This window comes from Prionailurus viverrinus, chromosome A3 (assembly GCF_022837055.1).
Source record: "Prionailurus viverrinus isolate Anna chromosome A3, UM_Priviv_1.0, whole genome shotgun sequence".
Classification (NCBI taxonomy): domain Eukaryota; kingdom Metazoa; phylum Chordata; class Mammalia; order Carnivora; family Felidae; genus Prionailurus; species Prionailurus viverrinus.
Window position 1 is genome coordinate 102,396,116 of NC_062563.1, and position 13,682 is coordinate 102,409,797.

General features: G+C 45.8%; 2 protein-coding genes across 2 annotated transcripts in view; one reads left to right on the forward strand and one right to left on the reverse strand.

Annotated features, from left to right (window-relative positions):
* EIF2AK3 (eukaryotic translation initiation factor 2 alpha kinase 3) overlaps positions 1-8,899 on the reverse strand; it is a 70,230-nt gene extending 61,331 nt beyond the window's left edge. The window contains exon 1 of the mRNA XM_047852862.1: positions 8,377-8,899. Within this exon, the coding sequence (XP_047708818.1) occupies positions 8,377-8,687 (311 nt within the window). The 5' untranslated portion in view covers positions 8,688-8,899. The remainder of the gene's footprint in view (positions 1-8,376) is intronic.
* A 405-nt stretch (positions 8,900-9,304) lies between these two features.
* RPIA (ribose 5-phosphate isomerase A) overlaps positions 9,305-13,682 on the forward strand; it is a 75,035-nt gene continuing 70,657 nt past the window's right edge. Inside the window, exons 1-3 of the mRNA XM_047852509.1 lie at positions 9,305-9,863; positions 12,148-12,301; positions 12,385-12,410. Coding sequence (XP_047708465.1) covers positions 9,789-9,863; positions 12,148-12,301; positions 12,385-12,410 — 255 coding nt within the window. The 5' untranslated portion in view covers positions 9,305-9,788. The remainder of the gene's footprint in view (positions 9,864-12,147; positions 12,302-12,384; positions 12,411-13,682) is intronic.

The window sequence follows — 13,682 nt, forward strand, 5'->3', positions numbered from 1 at the left end:
GAAATAACAGTAAATCCCCTACCAACTCTGTTAAGTGTCAACACACACACACACACACACACACACACACACACACACACAAACAAAGTCCTTCATCCGCTCGTCTGCAACCCGCTAGCCATAACATTAACTATGGGCTCCTTCCCAAGCATGTCTCTGGAAGCAAGTATCCCTTCTGCTGTGGCTGAAATTGAGCAGCGCTACGGGGCAAAAAGGAGATGCTATCCTTTGGACTATTGTATCTAATCACATTCTAAGAGAGAGATGCTCATCCATATACTATCGATTGAGAAAAGCATCCAGTAGACAGATAATGCTGAACGCACGATAATCAGAGAACAGCAGTAAGCATTTAGAACAAACATCAATCAGAGCTGCAAAATGAATATCCTCCCCAAATAGGGAGAATATAAAGCCATTTTATCTCCCCACAATTCACTCGTGCTACTTTCAGGTTTCTATGAACAAGAATGATAACCCCTTAACTTATTCAAGAATTGAAGGGAACTGCAGACGCAGCATTTCCTGTGGGAAGAACTGGAGCTTTTTCTTCTTCTTCTTTTTAGGAATGGGAGCTTTGTGCACATCCCCATGGCTCTGCTCTTCTGCTCTCAGCTTCATTCCACTTGCTTTTTCACAGGTAAGATACAGCTATTTCACCAGTTCAGAATAACTCAGACTTGCCTGATCATAAAAATAATCTGGGGGTGCTTGTTAAAAGCCATTAAACATTCATGGGTCCCATCCCCAGAGGGCTTGGGAGCTATAGCTTGACAAGCACCCCAGGTTGAGCCTTGCTATAAGGCCAGTTTGGCAAACACTGACTTCCCTCAAAGGGCTATTTCCTTAGCATAAAAAACTAATCTATGACATGGATGAAGAAGGTCTATTGATCAACTTTGTCAATTAATTCTCTTGAAACTTCTATCCCTCACTTACACCTTGCTTTAGTTTACAAAGGCATTTGTTTGGAGGATTCAACCGCGCGCACTGTTCTCTTATGCATCACCCAATCCTTGGAAGCCACTTTTTTTTTTTTTTTAATCTTTATTTCTTTTTGAGAGAGAGAGAGACAGAGTGTGAGCAGGGGAGGAGCAGAGAGAGAGGGAGACACAGAATCTGAAGCAGGCTCCAGGCCCTGAGCTGTCAGCACAGAGCCCCACTCAGGGCTCGAACTCACGAACCGTGATATCATGACCTGAGCCAAAGTCGGATCCTCAACCGACTAAGCCACCCAGGCGTCCCACTTGGAAGGTACTCTTAAGAGAGGTTTTCAACAATCTCCTCCTAATGCCAGACCCATTCTCCTCATCAAGTCTGTCCTGCAGCAGCAGCTGAAGGCCGGGTCTTGATTCTGGACCTTCTCTTTCCCTGGCTTCCACAAGGCCACTTCCCTTCACCCCATCATTCCTGGTGCTCCCAATCTCCAGCAAGCAGGCCATGGAGTTCTAGCTTTAGCCAATGCCCATGGCTTTGACTTCACGTGGAACATGACGGCTCCCAAACCTATATGGTATTTACCATCCACCGTCTCTCTACCTGCTCTAGTTCCATTTCCAGCAGGGCGCACCTGTTATCGCCACAAAGCGTTCAGATGAATCTTCTCTCCCACATCCTTCTCCATTTGCCTTGTCACTTAACACTTACATGAGACATCATGTCTACCTTCTCCCTCACGTTCTACATTTAGACAACAGTCAGGTACTATTGATTCTATTTCTGAAGCTTTTAAATCGTCTTCTTCTTCTTCATTACCGATGCCCTTGTCCCAGAACCGATTCTCACTTGTCATCAGAACACCTTCAAAAGCCTTTCTGACATATTTTCCTGCCTCAGGTCTCTCTCCCCTGTGCAGTTCCAACAGTTTTGTTTCTATAATAGAGATCTGATAAAGTCCTGAAGCTCCCTGCGCTCACCGAATAAAGGCCACACTGCTTGGTATAGCACATACAGCCTTTCATAATCAGGCATAACCCCCCATCCCACTGCCACGTGCATGCACGCACACACACGCACGCGTACACAGGTTTCTAAACTTTCCAACAAAGTTCCCTTTTATTCTTTATCTTGCCATCTTAAATGATTTCGTTTGCACAATAAACATCATTTCTAAGAAACTCCCCCATTTGTAGAGGAAATACTTAAGTACCAACCAAAATACCGAACATTTCTTGGGGCACCTGGGTGGCTCAGTCGGTTAAGCGTCCGACTTCAGCTCAGGTCACAATCTCGCCGTCCGTGAGTTCAAGCCCCGCGTCGGGCTCTGGGCTGATGGCTCAGAGCCTGGAGCCTGCTTCCGATTCTGTGTCTCCCTCTCTCTCTGCCCCTCCCCCGTTCATGCTCTGTCTCTCTCTGTCTCAAAAATAAATAAACGTTAAAAAAAAAATTACAAAATACTGGACATTTGTTAAAAGTCATAGGTAAGATTACTATCTTAAGTTTGATACAATTCTAGTTCAAAGCCAAGAAACCTGACTGTTTAATTAGGCTTCTCCTCACTGGATATCCACTTCCCATTTAGTTATTTAAAAATACTGATAATTTCATGGATCTCCACTTTTGCCTTGGAGATCCAGGAGCCCTGGCTTGAGAATCACTGCTCTGGGCTTTGCAGCCTAGAGCGGCCTTGACACTTCACATTCAAGGACTCACACACTCGATATCCCCATTGGCTTTATTCTCCAACTACTCTTATATCGCTCACTATCCATTCTAGTGTAGTTAATTCTTCAACACAATGATCCCCCTGTCACAGCTGGGACTTACAGGCAAGCTGAGCTGCCCATGCATCCACCCGTGGGCCCTAACAGTGCCTGGCCCCTACATGAAATGCAATGTTTGTTGAATGAAACATCTTCGCAGGGCAGCCACTATTATACATATAAAAGAAACACAAAACAGAAGCTGAGAAAGATGTGACTTGCGTAAGGTCATGCACCAAACAAGAGGTTTTGGACAGAAGCATGAATTTAGGTTTTTAAACTCTATCGTTCTGTTAACGATAAGTTTTCATAAATAGCAACTACTATATTACTATAATGTGCAGCTTTTACTCATTCCAGAAACTTCATCAAGATGCCGTCTATCCTGTTATTGCTCTGATTTGCCCTCAACTGAGCAGAAATGACCTTACGCCACAATGAATATCCAATTTTGAAAAACCTTTTGCTCTGACTTCAGACACCCAGAATACCTGCCTATTTACAATTAAGTTTATCAGAGTCTGGTAAGTAGATGCTAAATTCTTTCATACAATAATTTTAAAGGAGGCTTACTACCTGTAGACATTTCCCATGCGAAAGAGAAGCAGGTGACAGGAGAACATTATATTGAGTGAATAGTTTCTACATTAACAACTGCATTTTAAAAAAAAATTTTTTTTCAACGTTTTTTATTTATTTTTGGGACAGAGAGAGACAGAGCATGAACGGGGGAGGGGCAGAGAGAGAGGGAGACACAGAATCGGAAACAGGCTCCAGGCTCCGAGCCATCAGCCCAGAGCCTGATGCGGGGCTCGAACTCACGGACCGTGAGATCGTGACCTGGCTGAAGTCGGACGCTTAACCGACTGCGCCACCCAGGCGCCCCACAACTGCATTTTTAAATTGCACATTTCCTTTCTTTGAGGGAAGGGAGAGGGGGAAAAAAACTTTACAAAATTAAAGATGCAATTTGGCTCTCTCTTTCTGCCCCTTCCCCACTCACGCTCTGTCTGTCTCTCTCTCAAAAATAAATAAACATTAAAAACAATTTAAAAAAAAACAAACAAAAAAACAAAGGGGCACCTGGGTGGCTCAGTCAGTTAAGCGTCCGACTTTGGCTTAGGTCATGATCTCAGTTTGTGAGTTCGAGCCCCGCATCGGGCTCTGTGCTAACAGCTCAGAGCCTGGAGCCTGCTTCGGATTCTGTGTTTCCCGCTCTCTTTCTGCCCCTTCCCCACTCACACTCTCTCTCTTTCTCTCTCTCTCTCTCTCTCTCAAAAATAAATAAACATTAAAAAAAATTAATAAATAAATAAAAATGCAATTTGGTTAAATCTGCTTTAATGTAGCCAGGAATCTTCACCTAAACATATGCTCTTATTCAAGAAAGCATAGGTTCTTGTCCAAACACAAACTAGTACTAATTAGACTGTACTTCTTAGTCCTCACCTACTAAGTAAATCTTCAAATCAAACCTCCTTTATTTAAACATACCACAGGACTAGCCCTGCCCCAAATGAAAACAAACGATGTCAAAAATCACCTGCTATACTTCATAGCTTTGCCACATCAGCTAAACCTTCAAGAATACCATTTAAGTTTTCAATGTTGCAGACAACATGAGTACCAGATATCCTTTCTCTATGAGATTAGAACATTTTTGGACACACTCTTTCTGCTTTGTTCTAGGAGCCATTTTTAATCAAAATGGCCATTTACAAATGGAAAAGGGTGAAATATAAAAAAATAAAATTAATCCCCCCCCTTACATTTAGTTCTGTAACCTACAAGTTCTCCTCTTTGTATTTTATCATATTTTGTAGTAAAAATGTCCAGCAGCAGCTCCTCTCTTACAAAAAGGGGGAAAAAAAACAGATGAAGTTCCCAGGCAGTATTTGGGAAAAGAAGCAGCATGCTAGAGTCACAGCTCAGAGCAGCTGATGAAAACCCAGGCCCTTTCTGCAAAATGCCTCAGTGTGTAAAGGCTTCCGAGTTCAAATAAAGAAGAGTATCCTCAGGGCGCCTGGGTGGCTCAGTGGGTTGAGCATCTGACTTCGGGACTTCGGCTCAGGTCATGATCTTGCAGTTTGTGAGTTTCAGCCCCCCATTGGGCTCACTGCTGTCAGCCTGTCAGTTTAGAGCTCGCTTTGGATCCTCTGTCCCCCTCTCTCCCTGCCCCTCCCCTGCTTAGGCTCTATCAAAAAATAAATAAAACATTAAAAATGTTTTGGCTACTTTTCAAAGAAAAAAAAAGTTTATTTCCTCATCTACATGCTCTTGAGATGGAGAGTAAGCAGTTTGGATAAAACCAATGAAAACTCCACCAAGAGAAAAAAAAATGAGCCTGTGGGTCTCATATTGCTTCTTGGGCATCAAAAGACAACAAGCAAAAATAACAACCTTAATTCCCCACCTCCCTCTTTTTAAAACAGTTTTGCAAGTACCATACTTCTTCTTCACAGCTGTTTGTAATAAACGCTTGGTTAATTCAAATCTGTTCCTCCTCCTTTAAATAAACAGGATATTGGTCTATTATTATGCAACGCCGATATTGTCTGGTTTTTCACTTTTTTAAAGAGCACTTAGGAAGAAGTTTTATAGACCTGGCATATGTCTCTTTTGTTGACTCTATCAATTTGCTTCTCCAAGGCTTCTCCAACTTTCCACACTATCTCAAGCTACCAGGAAGACCCCTAACCACGGGCCTATCTCTTCCTAGAAGATTCTGTTTGCCCAAGAGCACTTACTCTCTGCCAGGCAAAACTCCTCTATTTTCACTCTCCTTGTGTCTGAGAAAGAAGTGGTCCTCCTGTTTGCCAAGTAGATCCTCTCCAACGACTTCCATCTCCTCCTCTATTCCTTTCTCCTCCAACCTGTCTCTACAGGTTCCCTCCTCTGAACGGATAACCACTCCTAGAACTTGCCTGCGGTCAAGCTGAGCAGTGCAGGAAGGAGGGAGTGGGGCTGAACACCATAGATGAATCCTTACCATCTTGCAATCTGAGCACTCTGTTGCTTGACTTAAATTCTTTACGCGTGCTTACCACCAAATCCCTCATTCTTCTCGGTCCTCACCCTACACCTCCAACCCAACGCGTGGGATTTGTCTCCTCTGCTGGCTCATCTTCTCTAAAATATAAGGCATTTCTTTTTTTTTTTTTCAATGTTTATTTATTTGAGAGAGAGAGAGAGAGAGAGAGAGCAAGCAGGGGGAGGGGCAGAGAGAGAGAGGGAGACACAGATTCCGAAGCAGGCTCCAAGACTCTGAGCTGTCAACATAGGGTCCGACGTGGGGCTTGAACTCACAAACTGTGAGATCATGACCTGAGCCGAGGTTGGACCCATAACCAACTGAGCCCACTCAGGCGCCCCAGATGTAAGGCATGTCTTGAGGTCTATCACGAGCCTCCTCTTTCTTACAGCTTCAACTCTGTACTCTGATTTCTCTCCAACTACAGGCCATCATTTTTAGCTGCTTCCCAAATTACTCCTTCTGGGTGGCCTGCCTATACCTCCAAGTCACCATGCCCCAACACCATGCCCCTTACCTTTTCTTCCCTGCTCTCCTCAATTTCCCCACTTCCCCACGTGTACCCCCATCTTCTGACCACCCCGTCTCAACTCAGTCTGTGGACAGGGGTGCCCAGGGAGGAGGAAATCAATTCATTTGCCAGGAACCAAGATTCTATCTCAAATCTCTCAAATCTCTCCCCTCTGTTCTATATCCACTTAACAACAAACTTAAACAGACCTGGCATTCAAGATACTCAACACACTTCTCCAACTGTAATGTGCATGGGAACCATATGCCGATCATGTCAAAACCCAGATCCTCCTTCAGTGGATCCGGATGGTGCCTGATTCGTATTTCTAGCATGCTCCCAGGGCATGACGACGTTACTAGTGTTAGACTCTACATACACAATCTGGTCCCAACCTATTGTTCTAGCCTCATCTTCCACAACTCTCCACCCAGCACACATCATATGTGCATGTCTGTATCTCCCTCATACACACAGGACACACACACACACACACAGATATACAGACAAAAATGTTCCCTAAACATCCTTTCCAGCTTCTGTGCCTCTTCCTGTTTCCTCAAGTCCAGTGTTTGTTCACCATGATCCTACTCACATTTCATAAACCAATTCACTCTGCCATGGCCTCTTCTGAGCTTTTTACCTACTTCACCCCCAAAACTCCACCCACTGAACATCACAAAAACCGTGGGACACTTGGGGCACTCCTTCTGTTCTGTAATGTCATTACGGGTCTCCTCATCTAATCCTCACTGCTAGACGACACGCACCTCCTGGAAGACAAGGACTATCTGCCTCTGACCTCTGTTAACCCCAGGGCATCCTGGGGGCTGTCAGTGCCAGTAAGCACCTGCTGCAGTGGAACTGTACCTAAGAAAAATGAAACATCTACTTTACTTCATGCAACTTACTTTGACCAGGTGCCTCAGAAGTTTAAGGAAAACAAAAACACTCTTCCAGGAAAGGTAATTAGCAAAATCTATGAAAATTTTGTCAAATGTTTGCTATTTAAAAGGAAAAAAATCTACATACAAATGTTCCAATAGTGCCCAGAAAATTGTGGTACTATCCCAGGCGTATAGATTGAGGTTCTGATATTTAACTGAAAATGAAATCTAACTTGTTAGGATCTAGCAATTGCTATATTACAAGCTTACAATACTTTCTAATACAGTTCCTCGCCCTCTCTGGTTTAATTTACCTAACGCTCCTTCTATCACTCGGTTTGTTAGAGGGGACATCACTTTGTCCCCCACTTGTGCTGACATTAGCTGCCTGCAAAATACGTTACTATTAAAACGTCTTACATTTGTGTCCAGTCTTTCAAAGGTGTTTAAAAAGATGTAGCCTAATGTAACATTTTTAAGGAGGCTAAGCAAATCAACCAAGACAACCGTATCTTAAATGTTTACATCTCTTAAACCCTCTAAATATCAAAGAACTGCCAAAATTCAACACCTACCCACAGCTCTTAAACTTTGGTGCGTGCAAGAGTTGCCTGGAGTGCTTGTTAAACCTGCAGATTCCAGGTTCTTAGCCCAAGAAAGTCTAATTTGGTACAACTGGGGTGGGGCCTAAAAATCTGTACAGTTAAGCAGCATCCCAGGTGATCTGATGCAGATGTTCTGCAGATCTCAATTAGAGCAACATTAACCTCACCCCCTGGTCCAGGGGCCAGCCACTACAGGGGTGTGTTTAAAGGGAATTACAGAAACCTCTTTGTAAAGTCCTTTCCCCGAACAGCTATCACCCCAGCAGGGATACTGGGGTGATCCACAGAAGACAAAAAAGGGGAGGGAGTCCCTGCAACATGAATCAAGTTCGAAAACAATGAAAGAGGGAGAGTGCTGTTTCTTTCCCACCTTTGCGCTCCATTCCCTGAGCATCCCCCAGACACCTTCGAGGATGCTGCATTTGCTCGCAAGCGAGGACGGGGGAGAGGCCAGTCGCTGGCCGGGGGGATGGGAACGTGGCTCTGCGCTCACCCCTCCCCCCCGGGTCACCGCACGTCTCCGTGTGCTAGTGGCCACTGCCGAGGGGGGAACCACGGACCCCACAGCCTCCGCGAAGCGCATGCGTAAACAAGTGGACTCCCGGGTCGCAGTCCAGGGCGCTCAGCCCGCGCCGCTCACCTGCCTCGCGGCTGTAGCTCGGCCTCGTCGTCGGGCTCCGGCTCCCGCGGCTCCTGCTCGACCGCGGCCGCCGGCACTGCTTCGGCGTCCTCCACCGTCACCTCGGCCGCAGCCACGGCCCCCGCAGCCGGCACCCGCGCTGCTGAAGTGGGAGCGGCCGCGGCGCCCAGGCCGAATGCCGCCTCCACCTTCGGCGCGGGGAGGTCGGGGGCGCGCCCTGCGGCCACCGTGCCAGCCGCGAGCCCCAGCAGCAGCTGCAGCAGCAGCAGCAGCGCCCGCACGAGCGGCCCCGGGCGGGTGGCGCGCTCCATCAGCGTCCCACCCCGCGCGGGGACATGGAGGTGCAGCCGCCGGCGCCTGCTTCTCCCGGTGCTAAAAGCCCCTGACCAGGACCAGGACGCGCTAGGGACCCCGCCGCCTCCCCGACCGTCTGGGCTGCCGAGTGGAGCTGGCCCGGCCACGTCTTAGCCCGGCCTCCGCCACCGCCACCCGAGTGACAACCTCCCTCAGTCATCGCCCATTGAACAAACTTTCGGCGCGTCTCTTCTCTGATTGGCTGCGGCCACCGCCACTCTGGAGACCTAGGTTTGTCCTGTTGGAGAAGGTGGGCTTTTCCCGGATGTCAACATCACGCCTACCAATCAAATCGTATTGCCGTCTTCCGGCGCCCGGCCCCCTCCCGGACGCGGTTACCAATGAGAAACGGCCCTTCCCGCAATCTTCTTACCTGATTGGTAGACCCCTCGGTACCCGGAATACATTTCCCCGGAGCAGATTGGCCATCGCTGTGGTTGGCCTTGCCCCTCAAAATGAGGCGCTAGAGCAGACTTGAAGATCATTGGTAGAAGTGGATGCTCCTCAAAGGTCTGAGATAACTTCTTCTTGATTGGTTGGAAGCGGCACTTAATACGTGGCGGATTCTGACTGTGGAGAGGCTGGTCCCAAGTGAAAGGAAGAGTGGGAAGCGAGTCCCTGGTGGCCGGGAGGCGGCCGACCTTAAAGGAGCTGCCACTGTGGCTCTTCTAAAGCCTGGTCTGTTTGGAAAGCAAAAGCGAAGTAGGGAAAATGAGTGGCGGTACAAGACGTGTGGTCCCCAGAAGTGGAAGGGGCAGGACGGGCTCAGCAGAGTATCCTGCTTGTGGTCGTGATGGTGCTGAGAATTACTGCCTGCTAGAGATGCCGGCCTATAGAGGATCCAGTCTCCCTGACACGCCCCCCTTCCTTGTTATAAAGGAGAAGGAGTCCAGGCCCTATGCGGCGACTAATTTGTCTAAAGTCACACACCTACTACTTGCGAAACGATGACTTTAATCCAAGCCTTCTGACCCTGGTCTGGCATGCTTTGTACCTCGTTTATAGGGCTCCGACGAAGAAAGATAAGACTGCAAAAGGTCAAACTGGAGAAAATTTGAATGTTCATCTCAGGCGATGGACCTTTTCATACGGCAGTTAAAGAGACCCTGAAAATTTTTGAGCAGATTGAAACGGTAAGATGCGTCCATCAGCAGTGTATTCAAAAGAATAACATCAAAGATGAGGAAGGTAGCTGGGAGGCTGTAGCTGGGAGGCTATTGCCTCATCAAAACTCTGAAGTTTTTTTGAAAAATATTGGCATACAAACATTCTCTAATTTCTTCCGTCCTAAAGCAAAACAAACAAAAAGCCTGCTTCCTCTTCCACCTCCTGCCACACTTCCTTGCTCTTCAATACAGGAGAACTCTCCAGCGTTCTAAACATCTTGTCTTCAATTCTTCTCTTCCTCCCAAACACACTACGGTCAGGCTTTCAAGCTCCAGTCCACCAAAACTGCTCTCACTGAAGCCATCATTGCTAACTTAAAAGGACAACTCTGTCTTCATCTCATCATCTGTATTTAACCCAGTAACTCAGTGTTTCCTGTGTAAAAAACACTTTTCACTGGTTTTCCTGCCCCACAGGCCAGGTTATGACCCTCATTAGGCCTCATTTTATCTGAATCACCTCATTAAAGGCCGTATCTCCAAATACAGTTACGTTCAGAGGTACTGGGGGCAAGGGCATCATAGGAATTTGGAAATGGGGGAAGGTACACACTTCAGCCCCTAACACTCGGGTGCTCAAAAGACTTGTTCCTTCACTTCTTTCAAGGCTCTGTTACCTTCCCAGTGAAGCCTCTCTGGACCACCCTTTTAAATATTGAAACCCCTCCCACAGGTCACTTCCTAAACTCCTCCCCTGATTTATTTCTCTCCTTAGACCTTAAATACTGTCATCTTTTTTTAAGTTTATTTATTTTTGAGAGAGACAGAGACAGCATGGGTGGTTGAAGGGCAGAGAGAGAGGGGGAGGGAGAGAATCCCAAGCAGGCTTCACGCCATCAGCACAGAGCCCGATGTGGGGCTCGAACTCATGACCTGAGTGGGAACAAAGAGTTGGACACTTAACTGACTGAGCCACCCGGGCACCCCAGGACTATCATTGATATATCTGTTTTGCTTATCATCTGTCTCCTTCCACTTCTCTGTAAGTTCTAATGAGGATTTGCTCTTTGATATATTCCTAAATAGAGCCTAAAACGATGCAAGTTGTTTAGTAAATGTTTAAAAAATATTTATTGAATGAATGAATGAATTCATTCAATAGAAGGGAAAGAGACAAATGGACAGGAAGAGATTGTAGTTGCTGTAGATAGAAGGGAGTCATTAAGGAAATCCCAGAGTATCAGGGGAAGCAAAGGTATGCCTTCCATGGTGAAAGGTGAAGAAATACCCCTAAAGAGTAACTTATTTTGAAAAAGAAAATAGATGAGAGAGTTCAAACTAGCTGACCATGGTTTACTCAACAAAACAGGAAATAAGATCTCTTGCCAAAGTGAGGAAGGTGTGAAAAAATTAACTTGAGATGAAAAATGATCGTTGACTACTTGTAATGGCCCATTTGAAATTAGCTAGTGTATATATGTTAGTGAACCTTACCTCCATGGTTTTGTAACTTTTTCAAAAAATGATCATGGCATGAACAGTAATCCAAGCTAATGAGTTAGGAGTCTGCTTGCCACCCGCAATTGATGTGGAAGTTTTGTTCCTTCACTTCTTCGTTACTATTCAGGGAGTACCATGGGAGTAAGGGTGTGAGCAAAATAGGCATGGTCCCTGCCCTTCTGAAGCTTAACATTTATCTGGTTAGGGAGACAGCCACTATTTTAATAATCACACATATATTTATATGATGAAAACAGGATAAGTGCCAAGATGAAAAGGCACAGACAGAAGAGCACAGTGGTGGAAAATGCCAGGAAGGAGGGTCAAGCTTTATACTCAGAAAAAAAAAAACAAAAACCCATGGAAATATTTCCATTTTGGAAAAAGAAGAGTCATGATCATGAGTCATGGTCAGCTGACTAGGAAAATCACTTGAAGGAGGGAAGAGAATAGCTGCCAGTTGGGGGAGAGCATGGAGAGTCATGGTAGCTGCCTGGGAACCTTGGCCTATAAGTGTGAGTTCCTCAGGGAAGTGTAAGAATATTTGGGACCAGGAAGGATAGCTGATCAATAAGTCTGAGCCACAAAAGGAAGCTGGTGTGCTTAAGTATCGTAGCCTGGGGTTGCCCAGTTTAGAATTGACATTCTAAAACTGAGCATGGTCCAGAAGGTGAGCAAGGCAGGCCAGCGATTTAGAATCCGAGGCTCAGTCTGTTAGCAGAGAAGCCTGTATCTGGTGCTGCCTGAATTTGCCCTCTGTCCAGAGCTTTCCTAAAAGCCCCACTGAGGGACTTCTGCTTACCTTTCCCAGGCCAGGACCATGTCAAATCGTCATCTGGAGCCACAAAGGAGTCCTACTGGCACTCTGAACAAAACTGGGGTTCTGCTAGTGAGGATGAAGGAGAGAATTGGTAACCCACTTCATCAAAGTATAATATGTGTACTTATGGAAAGTGCCTGCTTGGGTAAGTTTCAACAGGTGTATACGCCAGTCAAGATAACCGAACATTCCCACCTTGCCTGAGAACTTCTTCGTGTCTCCTCACAGGGTCCTTCTTCCACCCCAGGCTGCAGGTAATCAATGATCTGTCTTCTGTCACCGTAGACTTTCTACAATTTTTAATGTAATTGTACAGTATATACTCTTTTTGTGTCTGGCTTCCTTCACTCAACATGATGTTTTCAAAGTCAGGCGTGTTCTTGCATGTAGCAACATTGTATTCATTTTTATTGCTGAGTAGTATTCCATTGCATATTGTTGTAACATTGGGAGATTTCCAATTTGGGGCTACTGAAAGTAAAACTGCTATGAACATGCATGTAGAAGTCTCTGTGTACATAGGTGTAGTTTTTATTTCTCTTTAGTAAATGCCTAGAAATGGAATATTGGCTCATGTCGTTGATGTATGTGAAGTTGGTAAGAATCTGCCAAAGAGTATTTGTGCTCTGGCTAGATCAATCAATCCCCGAGTGAAGGATGTGAGAGTATAAATTCTTGTTTTAAGCCATTGCATTTTGGGATGGTTTCTTACACAGCATTATTATGGCAATAGTCAACTGATATAGCACTGTATAGTTCACTGTGTGGCAAACTCTGTTGGGTGCCTACCCGTATAAATTCTTCTCTTTGCAAATGCTTTGACTAGCAATTTCACGAGAGAAGATGTGTCAATGTCCAGGGCTGCCTGGGTGGCTCAGTTGGTTAAGCGACCGACTCTTGGTTTCTGCTCACGATTCGTGAGATCTAGCCCAGCATCGGGCTCTGTGCTGACAATGCGGAGTCTGCTTGGGATTCCCTCCCCGCCTTTCTCTCTGCTCCTCTCCCGCTCTCACTCTCTCTCAAAATAAATAAATAAACTTAAAAGCAAAGAAGATATGTAAATGTCCAATAAGCCAAACTTATTCCACCGTGGTTTCACTTTATACCTCCTACCGGTGGCATACGAGACTCCCAAGTTGTTCCATGTCCTTAACAACACTTGATGCTGTCAGTCTTTTAATTCTTGCTTTTCTTGTGAGTGTGCTGTGATATTTCATTGTGTTTTGGGTTTGCATTTCCCTGATGGCTAATGATTTTGAGCGTCTTTTGATTTTGTGCTTGTGAAACGTTTATACTCATATGGAACTCATGCCCTTCACCTGGGGGTTTAATCTAGCCAGAACACATTTTTCTTCTGGCCATGGCAGAAACACAAGAAAGATGAGTGGACATTACAGGGCCTCTTAAAACTGGAGTCAGGGGGCGCTTTGGTGGCTCAGTTCGTTGAGTGTCCAATGCTTGATTTTGGCTCCGGTCATGATCTCAGGGTTTGTGGGTTCGAGACCCACCTCAAGCTCTGTGCTGTG